The sequence below is a fragment of the Somniosus microcephalus genome, unplaced genomic scaffold (assembly GCF_052327205.1).
Source record: "Somniosus microcephalus isolate GS21.2 unplaced genomic scaffold, FLI_Smic_1.0 unresolved_chr2, whole genome shotgun sequence".
NCBI classification, from domain to species: domain Eukaryota; kingdom Metazoa; phylum Chordata; class Chondrichthyes; order Squaliformes; family Somniosidae; genus Somniosus; species Somniosus microcephalus.
The window spans coordinates 69278079-69298706 of NW_028225180.1; the positions used below are offsets into that span (position 1 = coordinate 69278079).

The 20628-nt window shown below is 49.9% G+C and overlaps 1 protein-coding gene across 8 annotated transcripts in view; it reads left to right on the top strand.

The window, feature by feature from the left end:
- The window catches only part of LOC147092789 (NACHT, LRR and PYD domains-containing protein 3-like), a 100340-nt gene that overhangs the window by 12428 nt on the left and 67284 nt on the right, over positions 1–20628 (top strand). For 7 of the 8 annotated variants that reach the window (XM_085976031.1, XM_085976030.1, XM_085976032.1 and 4 more), the window contains one exon: positions 4250–4345. In XM_085976031.1, coding sequence (XP_085832157.1) covers positions 4282–4345 — 64 coding nt within the window. In that variant the 5' untranslated portion in view covers positions 4250–4281. Of the gene's footprint in view, positions 1–4249; positions 4346–12179; positions 12338–20628 lie in introns of those variants that run through there. The other variant, XM_085976028.1, reaches the window with a different exon arrangement.

A 20628-nucleotide genomic window follows, 5' to 3' on the forward strand; every position in this document is an offset into this window, starting at 1 on the left:
TAAAAAAATTTTGGGTTTGCGTTCTCTTCGATCTTTGTTTGCCTTTACTCCTTTTAGAGTCCCAAGTCCTTGTTGGAACACCTCTTCCGCGTCAGATAGAATTTGTGACAGACGTCCAGGTGCGACGTCATCATCCTTTTTGTCAGTCACAGTTAGCGCCTGAATGGAATGCCAATCCAATTGTATTTTTCGGATCCATTCACGTCCCAATAATGGTGGTCCTCCATCTCGTAGTATATACATATATAGTTTCTGCGTTTCCTTGCCGTTATATTTAACTGGCACCCTTATTTTTCCTCTGGGGTAAACCTTTTGCCCCGTGTATGTCTTCAATACAATGGACGTGTCCTTTAAGGGTATGTGTGAGAATAGCCGCTCATAGTCTCGTCGATTCATGACAGTTCGGGCTGATCCTGCGTCCAATTCCATCTTTACTGGGGACCCTGCTATCATGAGGGTGAACCAAATGGTTCGGTGATCCTCCTTTGCGATCACGTTGTGTAACTTTAGACAACTTAGTCTCCTGCTCCCGGAGTCCTTATCACTCTCCTGATCTTCCGAACTACTGTCTGTCAGTTTCTTTACTTTCCTGTACTGTTCTTTAGTAGTTCTTGTCGTGCTGGTTTTCTTTCCCGACCTGCAGACTCTTGCTATATGTCCCATTTTTCCGCATTGCCTGCATACTTTTTCCTTAAACCAGCAGTCCTTCTGCTCATGGGTTGTTCTGCCGCAGCGATAGCACTTTTCTGCTCCATACGCCATTTCGTTAGCGCTATATTCTTGTGGTTTCTGTTGTATTTCCGCAGTTCCCTGTGCTGCTGCTTCGTAGGATACTGCCACGCTGAAAGCCTGTTCTAGCGTCGGGTCCTTTTTCGAAAGTAGTCGTTTCTGGGTTCCTTCACTCTGGAGCCCGCAGACAAACTTATCCCGTAAGGTGTCTGCCAGTCCTGCTCCGAACTGGCAGTGCTTCGATAACTTGTGTAGTTCCGTAAGATAGTCCGCATTGCTCTCATCTTTGTGCTGGTTTCTTTTATGGAACTTGAATCTATCTGCTATCAGCAGTGGTGTAGGGCTTAGGTGTTCCTGTAAGATATGAACAATCTCCTCAAAACTTTTCTCCATTGGTTTAGCTGGGGTAATTAAATTCCGCAATAGGCCGTACGTACTCGCACCCATCAGATTTAATAATACCGACGCCCTCTTTCCATCGGCCACCTCATTTGCCTTGCAGTACACTTCAATTCTTTCCACATACGTGGTCCATCTTCTACCTCGTTGTCGAAAGCAGTGATACTGCCACTTTTCGGCATCTTGGGTGATTTAAAATGGCGCCTCCCGCGCTTTTAATTCTTCCCCAATGGAATAAAATGGCGCCTCCCACGCTTTTGCTGCTTCCCCTTGCTGCCACGCTGCTCCTAGCGTTCTACAGGGTAATGGCGGCGACCCACGGCTTCGGCACGTCTCGCTTTCCTCCCCCCCCCCCCCGCCCCGCCGTTTATTTTCTCTCCGCTGCCTGGTTCTTGAGCACCGACCGCGCCCTGTGCGCTCCACCCTCTCTCTCTCGTTTTCTTCCCGGCGACGCTGCGCGGCCCGTCTTGTAGAGCCGCTCGATCGAGCTTGAGCCCGCCGCAGTCCGGAAGGGTCAGCGCACTACCTGCTACCAGCACGATTTGCTGGAACACCTTAACTGGGGAGCCAAGCACAGCTCTCCACAGTCTCTCCCGCAATTCTTCGAACACCGATGAATTCTTTGGGCAGTTGTCCGCGGTCGACGCCCGTTGCTCAGACTACGACCTCCAAGAAACCTCCTCTCGGGGCGAGATCCCCGTGACATGATGCCACACTGCAGGTGAGTTCGAACTTACTCGTCGCCACTGTAAAGTCTACGCCTCAATAATACATGGACTTCGGGAGAACAGTTTAACAGGTACTTTACTGAACAGGAGGGCAACGTCAGACTGAAATACAGAAGTCTGCTAGGGCCTTTTATACAGGGGTGGTCACTGCCGGTACTGCAGTCTAAACCAGTTATTCCCTTAAAGGTACATACACAACAATTATCTCTAGACTAGACTATTCCAAAGCACTGGTCGGTCTCTCATCTACCCTCCATAAGCTTGAGCTCATCCCAAACTCGCACCAAGTCCCGTCCACTCATCACCCGTGTGCTTTCTGACCTACATTGGCTCCCTTTCCAGCAATGCCTTAATTTATAAATTCTCATCCTAGTTTTCAAATCCCTCCATGGCCTCGCCCCTTCCTCTCTGTCATCTCCTCCAACCCTAAACCCTTGAGAACTCTGCGATCGTGGCCTCTTGCACAACCCCAATTTTAATCACTCCTCCATTGGTGGCCAATCCTCCTACTGCCCTAGAGTCTGGAATTCCCCCTCTCTCCTTTAAGATGCCCCTCAAAACCTACCTCTTTGACCAAGCTTTTGTCACCTGTCCTAATATGTGGCTCGGTGTCAATTTTTGTTTGCTAACGCTTCTGCAAAGTGCCTTGGAACGTCTTATTACGTTAAAGGTATATAAATGAAAGCTGCTATTGTGGAGACCTGTAATCTTGCCTCATCAACCCGATAAGTCGGGTATTTGGCTATCGTATCCTGCCAGGGTCTTTACTGCACGCCATGTCATTCGGAATCAGTCCCTGGATCCTGCAGATAATTTACAGCACAAATAGCTGGGGTTGCGGCGCTGGGTCGGAGGGCCGGCAGGGCTGGGGCGGGGCGGCAGGCCTGGGTCGGCCGGGGGCGGGCTAAGGTGCTGGGTCGGTGGGGTTTTGCTGTTTGGCTGTGTCAGTGGGATGGATGAGCAAGATACAAGATCATCACCATTAAATCAAATAGGAATTCCGAAGAAACCTCTTTAGCCAGAGAGTGGTGAGAATGTGGAACTCGCTTCAATCACTCCCTGTTGTAGCGAAGGAGGTGAGGGTGGAGGAGATGGGATACGGGTTTAAGAAGATGGTTAGCAGTGAAGAGAAGCCGGTTTTTAGCTTTGCATTCCAGAATGGTTTTGGAATAGTGAGCAATTTTGGCAGACGACCGCAGGACCCGATGATGCTTTGTGGTCCAGCCAGATCTGGCGGCGAATGGCTAAACCAGTTGTCCGCCATATCCGTTCATGAGGACAGAGAGCATGATGAATTGAGATGGAGGTTGAAATCACTGAGGATGAGAAGTCGCTCGGTGCAGGTGCTGAGGGAGGAAAGCTGTGAAGCTATCTCGGTGATAAAATTATAATGGTACTTGAGTGGGCGGGAGAGAATGAGAATTTTAAATGTGAGGTGAGAGTTGGGGAATAAGGTGAGAGCTCAAAGGAGGAGAAAGTGGCGGAGGAGTAGGAGGACAGACCAAGGTGTGATTGGATGATGAGACTGCCCATGGCGTCTGGGCGGGGCTAGTGGTGGAAGGTATAGCCAGGCGCGGAGGCTTCATTTAAGGGTAAAGCGTCATCACCCCTCAGCCAAGTTTTCATCAGGTCCATGATGTCGATGCAGTCATCCACGATAAGCTCATGGATGGCAAGGACCTTGTTTGCAGCAGAATGGACATTCTGGAGGGATATGGGGTGAGGCTCGGTGATGGCTGACCCACTGCCAGCGTCCACAGGGTCAGCGCATTGAGGGGTGAGTTGGATAGGATGGAGATTGACAAGATTAGCCCCCAGCAGGCGGGCTGGGCGGAAGGTTGGCGAAAGAATAGGATAATACAGTGGGGGTTGCTGCGCGTGAGGAGGTGCCATGTTGGGCCGTTTGGAGAATGCCAAGAGAGGCACAGAGGGAAGCTGTAGACTTATCTAAGAGGGAGTCAAACCTGGGACGGCAGCAGGAGAGTAGGATAGTCGAAGAGTAATGAAGGGTTAATGTAGGGATTTGGAAGGGCAGTGTATCTGAGAGAGGAGAGATGAAAGGAAGCATAATGACAGGAGAGAGTGATCGGGGCGGGATGGCGAGAAAAGGAAAAAGAGAGAAACAAGTGGCAATAGAAATTAACTGCTCGGGTCAGCAGCGCCAGCCAACATGCACACGCAAGATCAGCAGGACTCACTGGATTTCACTGGGCAGCTGTTTGTGTCACACCTGATGTGGAGAGTTGATTGTAACACTCGGGAAATGCTCGATCCCAGAGCTAACAGCTGGTGTACCGATGGGGGAGGAGGGACTTGACATCATGTTTAACAAGGCAACGCTCTCCTCATTTTAATATTTCCATCTAACCCTCCTGTTAAAATATTTATTACAGAGCATCAGAATCCGGGAACGCCTGTCAACACCATGGCTGAAGGTCCAGACTGGGAGGAAGATATTTTAACGATCAGGAGCCTGAGCATAGACACAGGTAGGTTCACAAAATACTTTAATCTGCAATTTCTGTCCCGACAGAAGGTCCAGATCAAGTGCCTTAACTTGCAGCTCACACAGGAAAAGGGAACAGGACAGGGGCTGAATACAAAGAGGGAAGTGAGTGAACACCTAGAGAGGCATCGCAGTCACGGGTGGAGGGAGCCCCTGAGTACTGGAACTGTCCAATAGATGCCTGGTATTGAGGGCCGTAAGGTGGACGGAGACAGTGACTCAGAGGAGGGTCTGCCTGAGCAACAGTGTGAAACCAGGGAGCAGGGGGCCACCACCCAGTGGGGCGGGGGTGGACGGAGACAGTGACTCAGAGGAGGGTCTTCCTGAGTAACAGTGTGAAACCAGGGAGCAGGGGGCCACCAAGTGGGGTGGGGGTGAGAGGCTGGTGGGGAACAAAAATAGAATAGCGATAGTGGTGGGAGATTCTATAGTCGGGCACGGACAGAATCGTCTGCAGCCCTGAGCAGGTTCCGAATGGTAAGATGCCTCCCTGGTGCCAGGGAGAAGAGCATCCTGGAAAAGATGGGAACATCTCTGGGAGGGAAGGAGAGCAGAAATTACCCATGGTCGGAATCAGTTCCACGGATAGAAATACGTTTATAGAGGGAATATTGAGACTGAGGCACTAGACTAAAGACAAGGCCTCAAGGTGGTGATCTCTGGATTGTTTTGCACTGGGCCGCTTAATGACAGAAATATGAGGCAGGTCAATCTGAGACTGCTTGGCTGGAGCAGGAGGGAAGGGTTCACGTTCTTGGGGCACTAGCGTGAGTTCAGGGAGAAGGGAAGGTTCGGCTGCAATCTGAACCCACCAACAACGGTTTTACAGAATAGGTGAATAGAGCAGTGGGAAGTATCACCTGATATGACTAGGGTGGGAATTATCCGCATCTGAGACTAGAAAGCAGAATTAATAAAATTGTTGGAGCTGAAACAGAATATGTATGAAATAGTGAAAAATTATTAGCAGGAAAACGGAAGGTTGTTTTCGAGTAGTGAGAGATGAAGTGACTTGGTGTTTTAAAAAAATGTAAAATAAAAAAGGGTCAACATTCCAAAGAATTGGATTTAGGATTGACTGTTGTATGTAAATGTACAAATCATGCCAAAGATATTTGGAAAGTCAGACGCAATTGATAGGACAGGGCCAGGGATTTTGCTGGACTCAGACATGTTCCTGGTCATAACATTTTCATGGGAGAGAAAAATAATTGTGGATGCCAGAATTAATAAAGGAAAGCACTTGGATTTCGACAGCATCTTTAACATAGTAAAATGTCCCAAGGCGCTTCACAGGAGCATTATCAAACACAATGGCTCAGAAATTAGGGTCTCCACGGGTGAGTATGCGCTGAGTACTCACGTGTGGGCCCGATGGAAGTGCCGGTTTCCTGCATGCACTGCGCATGCGCGGGAAACCGGCACTTCCGTTCCTCTGAAAGCAGGGGTTCAGAGGTCGAACGCGTGCGCGGGGGAGTCTGCGCGTGCGCTTTGAACTTACGTTTTTTTTACAGGTTTCTCCGGGAGGGTAAGTCTTTAGAATTTAGAAATGTAAAAAGCAGGCAAAAGGCCTGCTTTTTACAAGGTAAGTGGTCAATTAAAATTAAAACATTTTTCCACAAGTTTATTATTTTTAAATACTTTAAAGCAAGGTGAGTTTATTTTTAGCCCTGTTAGAATATAAAATTATTTTTTCAAAAATTTAAATTATTGTTTAAAATAGTTATTTAATGTAATTTATAGTTTATTTAAAAAGTGTGATTTAAAAAAAAAAAAAAATTATTTTGAAGGTTTACTGCTATTTTGGGGCCGTAGTATTTATAAGTCTTGACAGGTCTTCCTGTCAATTCTTATGAATGGAGCATTCTTTGCTCCGATTGGCTGCCCATGGCCCACATGATCCCAGGGGAGGCATCGAACTAACTGCGCCCCTGGGACAGGCAAGCACTGCGCGCCGGCAGCTGGGCCAGGCCCCGGATCGGAATTTCACGGGGCCCTACAGCTCAACTGCCGGCGCGCAAGGTAAGTGCAGGTTGGGGGCTTACACCAGCTGGAAGCCCCCGACCCGAATTTCTGGGCCATTGTGACACCGAGCCACATAGAGCGATATTAAGACAGGTGAACAAACGCTTCTTCAAAGAGGTAAGTTTTAAGGAGTGTCTCAAAGGATGAAAGAGATATTTTGAACACAAGGATGATCCTGTAGCTATATTAAGATAGAATCCGTGCATTTTAAAAGAAAATAGTGCAAAGGCACTATTACACATTTTGAATAATTCATTCGAAAAAGGTGTCCTGCCAGAGGACTAGCGGATGGCTAATGTTATACATATATTTAAGAAGGGGGATCAAAAATATGTAGGAAACTATAGACCAGTCAGCATAACATCAGTAGTAGGAAAAATAATGGAATCCGTACTAAAAGAGAAAATAGAAAAACATCTAGAAACCAAAAATATAATAATGAATAGTCAACATGGATTTCAAACGGGAAACTCTTGCTTGACCAGCTTCATTGACTTCTTTGAAGAGGGAACAGAGAGAGTAGACAGGGGTAATGTAGTAGATGTAACATATCTAGATTTCTAAAACACCTTTTGATAAGGTACCACATAATAAACTAATGTATAAGGTGAGAGCATGAGGATGTGGGGGATAAGTAGCAGAATGGATTGCTAGGTGGCTGCAAGACAGAAATCAGAGAGTAGGGATAAAGGGTAGCTATTCAGTGTGGCAGAAGGTGGATAGTGGTGTTCCACAAGAACAGTGCTGGGACCACTGTTGGTCACCATTTATATTAACGATTTAGAGTTTGGAATCAAAAACACAATTTCTAAATTTGTGGACAACACCAAATTGGGAGGGATAGTCAATACTGAGGAGGAGTGCAATAAATTACAGGAAGACATTAATAAACTTGCAGAATAGGCATGTCATTGGCAAATTAATTTCAACCTAGATAAGTGTGATGTATTACATTTTGGTAAGAAAAGTAAGGAGGTCACATATTACTTCGAAAATAAGAGAATATATGGGGTAGAGGAGCAAAGGGATCACCGAGTACAAATACACAAATCATTAAAACTTACATCGCAGGTCAATAAGGCCATAACAAAAGCAAACCAAGCACTAGGTTTTATTTGTAGAGGGATAGAATTGAAAAGTAGAGAAGTTCTGCTAAACTTGTGTTGAACCTTGGTTAGACCACACTTGGAGCACTGTGTATAGTTCTGGCCATATTATAGAAAAAGCATAGAGGCACTGGAGAAGGTGAAAAAAGATTTACAAGGATGCTACCAGAACTGCGAGGTTATACCTTCCAGGAAAGTTTGAACAGGCTGGGTCTCTTTTTTTTCTCCTGAAAAGAGAGGGTTGAGGGTGGCCTATTAGAAGTATTTAAAATTATGAAAGGTTTTGATACAGTAAACAGAGTGTTTCCACTTGTGGGGAAGAGTAAAACTAGAGGCCATCAATATCAGATAGTCACCAAGAATTCAAATAGGGAATTCAGAAGAAACATCTTTAGCCAGAGAGTGCTGCGAATGTGGAATTCGCTACCACAGGGAGTGGTTGAAGCGAATAGTATAGATGCATCTAAGGGGAGGCTTGATAAGTCTTTGAGGGAGAAGGGAATCGAGGGTTATGCTGATAGATGGATGGGAGGAGGCTCGAGTGGAGCATAAATGGACTGGTTGGGCCAAATGGCCTGTTTCTGTGCTGTATATTGTTTGTAATTCTATGTAATCCACATGTACTCCGTTAAGCAATAAGAAGGGAAATAGCAATGTTCCCCCTAATTTCTTTTGCGTGCGGGGCCCATTCACAATTTTGTGCATGTGCCAAATCTACCACAGAAAAGCGGGTAAGCGGCCTGTGCGGGATCTCCAGACAGCTGTGCGGTTGTGCAGCTTAGCGGGAATGTTGCAGTGGAGGTGAGATAGAGGGGGAGCTGGGGGAAACTCGTGGAGGGTGAAGGTTTGGGGAGATACAAAATATTTCCTTTGATGGTGGAAGTGAAAATGTTGATGTACTGAAGGAGGAGGATGTGGGCCCATAGTTAGAGATCACTGTAGCGAAGGATTTGGATCTGAGTAAAATAGCCGAGGTGGATAAGTCACTGGGCCCAGAGATAATGCACCCCAGGCTGTTAAAGGAAATCAGAGGGGAGATAAAAGGGACTCTGACCACAATTTTTCAATCCTCATATAATATCAGAAAATACAGGTGGACTGAAAGAGTCCAAACAATGTCTCTCTTAAAATGGGGAGAGAGGATCAGCAGGTAACCAATTAGCCTGTTATTGGTGAGCAAGCTGTTCCAATCTGTAATTCCAGGTCGAATTAGTGAACATTTAGAGATAAAGGGGAGGCTGGAACAGATTAGCTGTAGAAAGTTGTATTTGGTAAATTTGATGCAGTTTTCTGAGACGTGCCTGTATAGATCTGATATAGAGAGATCCATCACCCATGTGCTTTCTGACCTACATTGGTAACACTTCAATTTAAAAATTGTCATCCTTGTTTTGAAATCCCTCCATGGCCTCGCCCGTCCCTATCTCTGTCACCTCCTCCAACCCCAAACCATCGCGATCTCTGCGATTCTCCAATTCTGGCCTCTTGCACCCCCCGCCACCCCCGATTTTAATCACTCCTCCATTGGTGGCCATGCCTTCGACTGCCCTAAAGTCTGGAATTCCCTCTCTCACTCCCTTAAGACGCTCCTTAAAACCTACCTCTTTGACCAAGCTTTTGGTCACCTGTCCTAATATATGGCCAGATTCAAATTGTGTTTGTTAACGCTCCTGTGAAGTGCCTTGGAACGTCGTATTACGTTAAAGATGCTATGTAAATGAAATCTGTTGTTGTGCAGACTGTAATCTTGCCTCATCAACCCGATAAGTCGGAGATCTGGCTATTCCACCCAACCAGGATCACTGCTGTACACCATCTCATTTGGATCCTGCAGATACTTTACAGCACATTCAGCTCGTCTGCAACCTTTTGCCGGGCGAGCTACAGTGCCATCCTGTGGGCCCCCACGCCCTAGAGTACTCTGCCCGCCATCTTGTGCCAGACACGGTGCACTGTCATCCTGTGGGTGGGGCTGGGTCTGTGTATTGTCAGTGTCGGGCTGGGTGAGTGGTATGTTTCTGTGGGACTGCATCAGTGGGGTGTCTGTGTGGGGCTAGGTCAGTGGGGTGTCGGTGTGGGGCTGGGACAGTGGGGTGTCGGTGTGGGTTCTGGGTCAGTGGGGTGTCGGTGTGGGGCTGGGTCACTAGCGTGTCAGTGTGGGGCTGGGTCAGCGTGGTCTGTGTGGGGCTAGGTCAGTGGGGTGTCGGTGTGGGGCTGGGTCAGTGGGGTGTCGGTGTGGGGCTGGGTCAGTGGGGTGTCGGGTGTGGGGCTGGGTCAGTGGGGTGTCGGTGTGGGGCTGGGTCAGTGGGGTGTCGGTGCGGGGCAGGGTCAGTGGGGTGTCGGTTCGAGGCTGGGTCAGTGGGGTGTGTGTGCGGGGCTGGGTCAGTGGGGTGTGTGTGCGGGGCTGGGTCAGTGGGGTGGGTGTGCGGGGCTGGGTCAGTGGGGTGTGGGTGCGGGGCTGGGTCAGTGAGGTGTGGGTGCGGGGCAGGGTCAGTGGGGTGTGAGTGTAGGGCTGGGTCAGTGGGCTGTGGGTGTGGAGCTGGGTCAGTGGGGTGTGCGGCTGAGTCAGTGGGGTGTCGGTGCGGGGCTGGGTCAGTGGGGTGTGCGTGCGGGGCTGGGTCAGTGGGGTGTGGGTGTGGGGCAGGGTCAGTGGGGTGTCTGTGTGGGGCTGGGTCAGTGGGGTGTCGGTGCGGGGCTGGGTCAGTGGGGTGTGGGTGTAGGGCTGGGTCAGTGGGGTTGCGGGGCTGGGTCAGTGGGGTGTCGGTTCGAGGCTGGGTCAGTGGGGTGTGGGTGCGGGGCTGGGTCAGTGGGGTGTGGGTGCGGGGCTGGGTCAGTGGGGTGTGGGTGCGGGGCTGGGTCAGTGGGGTGTGGGTGCGGGGCTGGGTCAGTGGGTTGTCGGTGCGGGGCTGGGTCAGTGGGGTGTGGGTGCGGGGCTGGGTCAGTGGGGTGTGGGTGCGGGGCTGGGTCAGTGGGGTGTGGGTGCGGGGCTGGGTCAGTGGGCTGTGGGTGCGGGGCAGGGTCAGTGGGGTGTCGGTGCGGGGCTGGGTCAGTGGGGTGTCGGTGCGGGGCTGGGTCAGTGGGGTGTGGGTGTAGGGCTGGGTCAGTGGGGTTGCGGGGCTGGGTCAGTGGGGTGTCGGTTCGAGGCTGGGTCAGTGGGGTGTGGGTGCGGGGCTAGGTCAGTGGGGTGTGGGTGCGGGGCTGGGTCAGTGGGGTGTGGGTGCGGGGCTGGGTCAGTGGGGTGTGGGTGCGGGGCTGGGTCAGTGGGGTGTGGGTGCGGGGCTGGGTCAGTGGGGTGTGGGTGCGGGGCTGGGTCAGTGGGGTGTGGGTGCGGGGCTGGGTCAGTGGGGTGTGGGTGCGGGGCTGGGTCAGTGGGGTGTGGGTGCGGGGCTGGGTCAGTGGGGTGTGGGTGCGGGGCTGGGTCAGTGGGGTGTGGGTGCGGGGCTGGGTCAGTGGGGTGTGGGTGCGGGGCTGGGTCAGTGGGGTGTGGGTGCGGGGCTGGGTCAGTGGGGTGTGGGTGCGGGGCTGGGTCAGTGGGTTGTGGGTGTGGGGCTGGGTTAGTGGGGTGTGCGTGCGGGGCTGGGTCAGTGGGGTGTGGGTGTGGGGCAGGGTCAGTGGGGTGTCGGTGCGGGGCTGGGTCAGTGGGGTGTCGTTGCGGGGCTGGGTCAGTGGGGTGTGGGTGTAGGGCTGGGTCAGTGGGGTTGCGGGGCTGGGTCAGTGCGGTGTCGGTTCGAGGCTGGGTCAGTGGGGTGCGGGGCTGGGTCAGTGGGGTGTGGGTGCGGGGCTGGGTCAGTGGGGTGTGGGTGCGGGGCTGGGTCAGTGGGGTGTGGGTGCGGGGCTGGGTCAGTGGGGTGTGGGTGCGGGGCTGGGTCAGTGGGGTGTGGGTGCGGGGCTGGGTCAGTGGGCTGTGGGTGTGGAGCTGGTCAGTGGGGTGTGGGTGTAGGGCTGGGTCAGTGGGGTGTGGGTGCGGGGCTGGGTCAGTGGGGTGTGGGTGTCGGGCTGGGTCAGTGGGGTGTCGGTGTGGGGCTGTGTCAGTGGGGTGTCGGTGTAGGGCTGGGTCAGTAGGATGGATGGACAACAGCTTGTAAACTATACAGGGTCGGTGAGAGGGGAAGCTCCTGGTTTCAGAGCCTCACTGGAAAGAAACGATGGCCCAGATATTCTGATCCCTATGGGTGGGTACGTGCTGTGTACCCACCTGTAAGGACATTGGAAATGCCAGTTTCGGGCATGCACAGCGCATGCGCTGAAAACCGTTATTTCCGATCTGTCACGAATGTTCTTGACAAATCCTCCGGCTGCCTTGGAGAAGGGCATCTGCAGGCGGATAGTTCTGCTTTTTAGAGACCCATCACCCGCAGAAAACCCTTACAATTCTTACGCCTGTTAAAAGCAGGCGTAAGACTTGCTTTTACCAGGATAAGAGTTGAAAAACGTAATTTAAAAAAAAAAAAAAAAAATTCTTACTTATCATTTAAAAATACTTTAAAAAAGGTAAGTTTATTTTTAGCCCCGTTAAAAAAAACTTTAATTTTTTTTTCAAACATTTAATTTTTGTTTAAAATATTTAATTTATATTGTAATTTCAAGTCATTTTAAAAATGTGATTTTTTTTTTTTTTTTTTTTAAAGTGTAAAGTTTTACTATGTTTTTGGGGTGATCTCCATTCATATATTTGACAGGTCTTCCAAGTGTATGTAGGGAGATTCCCTTTGATTGGCTCCCCATGGCCCACATGATCCCAGGGACGCTGCGAACTGCCTGCGCACCTGGGATACAAGTGCCCTGCGCACTCGGAGTTTGGAGAGGCCCAGGAGCTGAAGTGTGTGCGGCCCGGGAGCCCTCCGGTAAGTTCGTAGCTTTTTCCAGATCGCAGGCCTCCACAAGCGGGAGGCCTGCGATCGGAAAACATGGGCCGGTTTATTTAAGGGTAAGCTTGATAAACAAGAGGAGGAAAGGAATTGGAAGATTCTGCTGATAGGGTTAGATGAAGAGGGACGGGAGGAGGTTCATGTGGAGTATAAACACAGGAATGGACTGTTTCTGAGCTCTACATTCTATGTAATTCTCTCTATTAAAAAGGGAACTGACGGCGCTGCATTTTCTGAAGCAGTTTTGTAAGAGGAGAAAATTGGAAGCTTTGCTCTAATTCTGTAGCCTGCAACAAGCAAACTCCTCCGATGGAACTGGGAGATTCCAGTTGCCCTGCCGGAGCACGTGGAATGTTTTGTGAAAGTGACATGAGTTTAACAGTCTCTGTAACATTAAACCACAAATGAGTTTTGTGTATTTCAGAGGAGAGAGTTTGATCAAAGGGTTGTGCCCAGTTGACATGTGGGTGAAGAGTTAGACAAGTTTATCTCCATCTCCAGCCTCCCTTTCCCCTCAATGTTTTGTCGCCTCCCAAATCTCTGCCTTTCTTTCTCAAAACTCAATTGGAGAGATTCAAACGTGGAATTTTTGCTCCTGCCACAGCATTGAAATGACAAAAATCCAGGTCACAAATGAAACATAGTTTACCACGGTCACAGTCACAATCATTCCTCATTCTTCTCGACCTCTGCATTCTTTCACGCGGTCGAGCACAACATCCTCCAACGCCTCTCCTCCACTGTTTAGCTCAGTGGGACTGACCTCGCTTGGTTCAACTTTTACCCCTCCAGTCGTAGCCAGAGAATCTCCATCAATGGCTTCTCTTCCTGCTCCCGGACTGTTAACACTGGAGTCCCCCATTGATCGCCCCTCTCCCCCTCCTATTTCTCATCTACATGGAGACATTATCAGAAGACAAGAGATCAACTATCACATGCATGCTAACAACACTCTGTTCCACATCTCCACAACCTCTCTCCACCCATCCACTAGCTCTGCTATCTCCCGCTGCTTGTCCGACATCCAGTCTGAGATGAGCTACATATTTCTCCAGTTGAACATTTGGAAGACCGAGGACATGGTCTTCAGCCCTCGCCATGAATTCTGTTCCCCCGCCAATGATTCCATCCCCGTCCCAGGCTGTGTCTCGGATTGAAACAGACTGTTTACAACCTCAGCATTCGATTTAACGTCAAGCTGAGCTTCCGACTCGATATTCTCTCCATCACAAAGACCGCCTAAATCCAACTCTGTAGTATTATCCATCTTCGCCCCTGCATCAGCCCACCTGCTGCTGAAATCCTCATCCATTCTTTTATCACCCAGAGAGACTCTTTTTCCAGTGCTCTCTGGGCCACTTTACTCCTTTCACTCTCCGTAAACTTGAACACATCAAAAACTCTGCTCACCGATCACCCAGTCCTTACGAACCTACATTGGCTCCCGGTTCCTCAGCACCTCCAAATTAAAACTCCCATCCTTGAGTTTAAATCCCTCCATGGTCTCATCCCTCGCTCTCTCTATAACCACCTCCAGACCTACAAACCTCAACCCCTCTATTCCTCTTACTCTGGCCTCTTGTGCATTTTACCCTCTCCTCCCCCCATCTATGCCGGCTGTGCCTTTGGCGGTCCCGGCTCAGTGCTTATCAATTCCCCACCTAAACCTCTCCTCCTCCCTCCTCTTTTAAGACACTCCTAAAACTCACTTATCTGACCAGCCTTCCTTCTACCCCCTTTATTCAGCGTCCACCTTTTATCTGATTCAGTTTCTGTGAAGCGCCTTGCGATAGTTTTAGATGTTAAAAGCGCTGTAGAAATGTAAGACGTTGTTATCTGTATTGTACCCGTGTCAGTGTGAGTGACACAGCAGATAACTGAATCTTAAAAGGTCTCAAACTTGGTTGTAACTTAATTCTGGAGAATAACTTCAGCTATATTTTGGGAAAAAATACTGACCCTAGACAGAATCACTTTTACATTTTCCCAGTGGGGAAAGGAAAGGACGCTGACTGAGAGTTTGATTGGACACATACACAGCGAGACACGCGCACAAGTGGAGAATATTCACTGTAAAACAGCAGTCAAATCTACCACACATAGTAGTGATAATGGGATAGTAATAGTGAAAAGGGCAGCGACGGGGAAGAATGTCTGAAGTGTGTTCAGGAGAACTTTCTTGATTCGTATGTTTCCAGCCCAACGAGGAAGGAGGCATTGCTGGATCTGGTTCTGGGGAATGAAGTCGGTCAAGTGGAGCAAGTGTCGGTAGGGGAACATTTAGCGAACAGTGATCACAGTATCATAACGTTTAGATTAGCTAGTGAAAAGGACAGGGTGCAATCTAGAGTAAAAAAATATTTAATTGGCGGAAGGCTAATTTCAGTGTGTTGAGAATGGATGGGTAAATTGGAATCAAATATTGGCAGGCAAAATTGTGATCGAACAATGGGCTGCTTTTAAAGAGGAGATGGTTCTGGTACAGTCGAGGTACATTCCCACAAGGGGAAAAGGTAGGGCAACCCATCTCAGAGCTCCCTGGATGACGAAAGAGACAGAGTAAGATGAAGCAGAAAAAGGATGTCACGTTGAACCAGGCTGAATATAGAAAGTTCAGAGGGGAAGCGAAAAGGAAATAAGAGGGGCAAAGAGATAGTATATGAGAATAAACTGGGAGGTACCATAAAAGGAAATCCAAAAGTCTTCTATTGGCATATAAATAATAAATGGGTAGTAAGAGGAGGGGTGGGGCTGATTAGGGACCAAAATGGAGACCTATACTTGGAGGCAGAGGGAATGGCTGAGTTACTAAACGAGTACTTGGCATCCATATTCATCAAGGAAGAAGATGCTGCCAAAGTCATAGTGAAAGAGTAGGTAGTTGAGATACAGGATGGGATAAAATTTGATAAGGAGGATGTACTAGAGAGGCTGGCTGTACTTAAAGTAGATACGTTACCAGGACCGGATGGGATGCATAATAGAATGCTGTGGGAGGTAAGGTTGGAAATTGTGGCGGTACAGGCCATAATCATCCAATCCTCCTTGTATATGGGGCTGGTGCCAGAGGACTGAAGAATTGCAAATGTTACACCCTTGTTCAAAAAAAGGGTGTACGGATAAACCCAGCAACGACCGGCCTGTCAGTTTAACCTCAGTAGTGGGGAAGCTTTTAGAAATGACAATCCAGGACAAAATTAACAGTAATTTGGACAAGTATGGATTAATTAAGGAAAGCCAGCACAAATTTGTTAAGGGCAAATCGTGTTTAACTAACTTGATTGAGTTTTTTGATGCGGTAACAGAGAGGGTTGATGTGGTGTACATGGACTTCCAAAAGGTGTTTGATAAAGTGCCACATAATAGGCTTGCCAGCAAAGTTGAAGCCCCTGGAATAAAAGGGACAGTGGCAGCCTGGATATGAAATTGGCTAAGTGACAGGACACAGAGAGTAGTGGTGAACGGTTGTTTTTCGGACTGGAGGAAGCTATACAGTGGTGATCCCCAGGGGTCGGTACTAGGAGCACTACTTATCTTGATATATATTAATGACTTAGACTTAGGTGCACAGGGCACAGTTTCAAAATTTGCAGATGACCCAAAACTTGGAATTTTACTGAACAGTGAGGAGGATAGTAATAGACTTCAAGAAGACATAGACAGGCTGGTGGAATGGGTGGCCACGTGGCAGAAGAAATTTATTGCAGAAAGTAGCGAAATTATACATTTTGATTGGAAGAATGAGGAGAGGCAATATAAACTAAAGGGTACAATTCTAAAGGGTGTGGCTGAACAGAGAGACCTGGGGTATACATGCAGAAATCGTTGAACATGGCAGGGCAGGTTGAGAAAGCGGTTTTTAAAAAAAAAAAAAACATACGGGATCCTGGGCTTCACAAATAGAGGTATAGAGTTCATTTATTACAGAGATGTGGTTACAGGATTTTCAGACGGGATAGAGAGGGTGGTACAACGGGAGGCGGGGTCACGGTATTGATTAAAGAAACTATTACAGCTGTGAGGAGGGATGTTCTGTTGGAGGGATCACTAAACGAGGCTATATGGGTCGAATTGAAAAACAAAAAAGAGGCGAGCACACTGCTGAGAGTGTACTACAGACCCCCAAACAGTGAGAGGGAAATAGAGGAAGAAATATGTGGACAAATTTCTGAAGTGCAAAAGCTATAGGGCAGTAATAGTAGGGAATTTCAACTACCCCAATATTAACTGGGATAAAATTAGTGTGAAGGGTATTAAAGGTACAGAATTCCTAAAATGCATCCAGGAGAACTTTTTTAACCAGTATGCAGCAAGCCCAACAAGAGAGTGGGTGGTTCTGTACGTAGTTTGAGGGAATGAAGCTGGACACAGAGAAGGCGTAGCAGTTTTGGTGCTAGTGTACTGGTCTCGCTAGACGTGCTCCTATCTAGTTCTCCAGCAAGTTAAACACTTATTCAAATAATTCCTCGAAGCCGGTTTGCTGTTTTGAAGCTTTACTTGAACAAATTTGTGAAAGTGTAAACAAAGGCAAAGTATGTTTTGTACATAGAACTGAGTACTGTACATTAGATGTTACATAAGATACTAGCTGGGGGGGCCCGGCGTTGCCTAGGCTTTTTTGTAGAAAGGCAGTTTACAGGGCCGCGCGGTTGACGGCCGGCCGCTGCCGCTCCCCCGCTCTGTGTCTCGGGCCGAGCGGTTGTCAGGCCCGACCCGAGTGAGCCCAACTCACCTCCCGCTCCGGCGGGCCGGGAGCGGGATACTGTGCCGGAGCCGCAATGTGGGGGTTTGTTGTGCTGGTGCTGTTGCTGTCGGTATGAAAAAAAGGCGGCGACGTTTCGGGAGGCTGCAGGATTAGGCCCGCCCACACATGGAATGAAACGCCCCCCCCGTGACGTACCGATTGGTCAACCATCAGGTCACTGAACTGTAGGATTGGTCAACCATCACGTCACTCAACGCTAATGAGCGGTAGGATTGGTCAACCGCTAATGAGCGGATTTTTGAACCTTTTTTGTATACTGTCGGAACAATCTTTGTCTGACCAAAAAGTAAATACGCCTATGATACTCCCCTGATCATAACTTTTCTTTTGATATAACATATGTGTAGATACGCTCTATAACTTTTGAGTGTATAGCGGACAGACAGACGGAGACTAATTGTATACTAACTAACATTTGAGCTGGACTTCTGTAAATACCAACTAATAACTTTTTATAAACAAGGTATTGTCAAATACTACACTGACAAAGTTGCTATCATGTTAACAAACAAGGATACTCACAGATAATGCGTCAGGCCTAGCATATGAGATGAGATGGCATAAGATTGAGATTCTCACATGGAATGCTCCATTACTCAGTAAGCTTCTTTCTGGGAAACTACTTCCGGGGTCAAACGGGAAGAAAGGTCAAATGACCTCTGCTGCATACTAACACTGCTATATGATAACTACCACCAGAGGGTGCTATATGCATGTAATAAGTCCAGACCAGCTAGTGACCATAATTCTGTTAGATTTAAGGTAGTTATGGAAAAGGACAAGGATAGACCAGGAATAAAAATTCTAATTTGGGGAAAAGCAAATTTTGCTAAGCTCAAAGGTGATTTAGCCATAGTGGACTAGAAACCGCTACTTGAAGGAAAATCAGTGTCAGAGCAGTGGGAGGCATTCAAGGAGGAGATCCGGAGGGTTCAGACCAAACATGTGCCCTTAAAGAAAAAAGGTGGGACTAACAAATCTAGAGCCCCCTGGATGTCTAGGGACACACAGGGTAGGATAAAGAAAAAAAGGGAGGCGTATGACAGATACAGAGGGCTAAATACTCCAGAATCTTTAGAGGAGTACAGAAAGTGCAGGGGTGCAATTATAAATGATAGCAAAGAGACAGCATGAAAAATTCTTGGCAAGTAAAATCAAAGAAAACCCAAAGATGTTTTATTATAAACTAGCTGGAGTGCCCGGTGGTGCCGAGGCTTTTTCGAGGGCATGTTGTTGGAAGAGAGAGAGCGACTGGGGGGGAAGAGAGAGCGCGACTGGGGGGGGGGAAGAGAGAGCGCGACTGGGGGGGGAAGAGAGAGCGCGACTGGGGGGGAAGAGAGAGCGCGACTGGGGGGGAAGAGAGAGCGCGACTGGGGGGGAAGAGAGAGCGCGACTAGGGGGGGAAGAGAGAGCGCGACTGGGGGGGGAAGAGAGAGCGCGACTGGGGGGGGAAGAGAGAGCGCGACTGGGGGGGAAGAGAGAGCGCGACTGGGGGGGGAAGAGAGAGCGCGACTGGGGGGGGGGAAGAGAGAGCGTGACTGGGGGGGGGAAGAGAGAGCGTGACTGGGGGGGAAGAGAGAGCGCGACTGGGGGGGGGGAAGAGAGAGCGCGACTGGGGGGGGGGGAAGAGAGAGCGCGACTGGGGGGGGGGAAGAGAGAGCGCGACTGGGGGGGGAAGAGAAGAGCGCGACTGGGGGGGGAAGAGAGAGCGCGACTGGGGGAAGGGGGGGGGTGACGGCCGATTGCGGCTGGCCGGGCCCGGTTGCCTTGGTAACCCTCCTCCCCTCTCCGCCTCCCGATCTCCGGGACCGGGCCTGGGCCTGAGCGGCTTGAGATGGCCGATTGCGGCTGGCGAGCCCAGTTGCCGGGGTAACCCTCTCCGCTCCCTCTCCCCTCCCGAGCACCCCCCACCCCGCCGAATGAAGCGTGAGGAGCTTGCAGTGAGCCCAGCCAGCCTTTACCAAGATGGCTGGCCGCTGGTTCAGAATCGGGCCCAGTGGGGGGTGAGGTTAGGGAGGAGCTTGCCACAAAACAATTGCCTAGGGTCCAGCATGGCTGGCAACAGACGCCCAGGCTTCGAGGCCTACCTGCAAAAATGGGGAAAGGTAGGAAAATTAATGAGATTAGATAAAAGATTTGGAAAGTAATTGTTTTTAAAAAAAAGTTAATGTGTTTTAAAAGCAACTTTTTTTTTTAAAGACGCAGAAAGCGGGAAAAAGAAATGAAAAGTTTGGAATCAAGATGGCGGTGACCCACCTCGGTTCAGAACAATAAGGTCCGCCCCCACACGCACCGATTGGTCAATCGTCCTGTCACCGAAGCGTAGGATTGGTCAATCGTCCTGTCACTCGACTCTAGGAGGGCCCGCCCGCACGCGCGACGAACCCGCATCCGCCACGCTACGATTGGTCGACCGTACGATTGGTCAACCTTAATGTCACTCTGCTAATGAGCGGAATTTTGAACGTTTTTTGGATACCGCGGGCGCAGTTTTTGTCTCGCCGAAATAAATACGCTTATGACCGTTCCAGAATCGTAAGCTTTCTTTTGATGTAACGCACGTGTAGGTACGCTCTATAACTTTAGAGTGTATAGCCGGACAGACACACCGAAGGACAGAGAGACAGACAGATGTATACTGGTGCCCGGTGGTGCCGAGGCTTTTTCGAGGACATGTTGGAAGAGAGAGAGAGAGCGACTGTGGGGGGGGAAAGAGAGCGAGCGACTGTGGGGGGGAAAGAGAGCGAGCGACTGTGGGGGCGGGGGAAGAGTGAGCGACTGGGGGGGGAAGAGAGCGAGCGACTGTGGGGGGGGGAAGAGAGCGAGCGACTGTGGGGGGAAGAGAGCGAGCAACTGGGGAGGGGAGGGAGAGGAGGGGGGCGAGGGGGAGAGGAGGGGGGCGGGGGAGAGGAGGGGGGCGAGGGAGAGAGGGGGGGGCGAGGGAGAGGGGGGGGGGAGAGAGGGGGGGGGCGAGGGAGAGAGGGGGGGGCGAGGGAGAGGGGGGGGGCGAGGGAGAGAGGGGGGAGCGAGGGGAGAGAGGGGGGAGCGAGGGGGGAGAGGAGGGAGAGGGGTGGGCGAGGGAGAGGGAGAGGGGGGGGGGAGAGGCGAGGGAGGGGGGGCGAGGGAGGGGGGGGCGAGGGAGAGGGCAAGGGAGGGGGGGTGAGGGAGGGTGAGGGAGAGGGGGGGGTTGCCGGGGAGGGGGGGGGGAAGAGAGAGAGAGAGAAGGGGGGGAGGAGGAGGAGGAGGGAGAGTGGGAGGAGGGGAGGAGTGTTTTGAGGGGGTCAGCGAAAGCAAAAAAAAAATTTTTTCAAAAAGAGGTGTTAAGATGATGGGAGGCCATCTTGAAAGTTTTTTAATGTTTTTAAAGAGCTGCCACGGAGATGGAACGTGCAGTCTGTGAAACCAACAGAATTTTTTTTTTTTTAAAGCTGCCACGGAGAAGGAACGCGCAGTCTGTGAAACCAACAGAAATTTTTTTAAATTTTTTTTTTATAAACCGGTG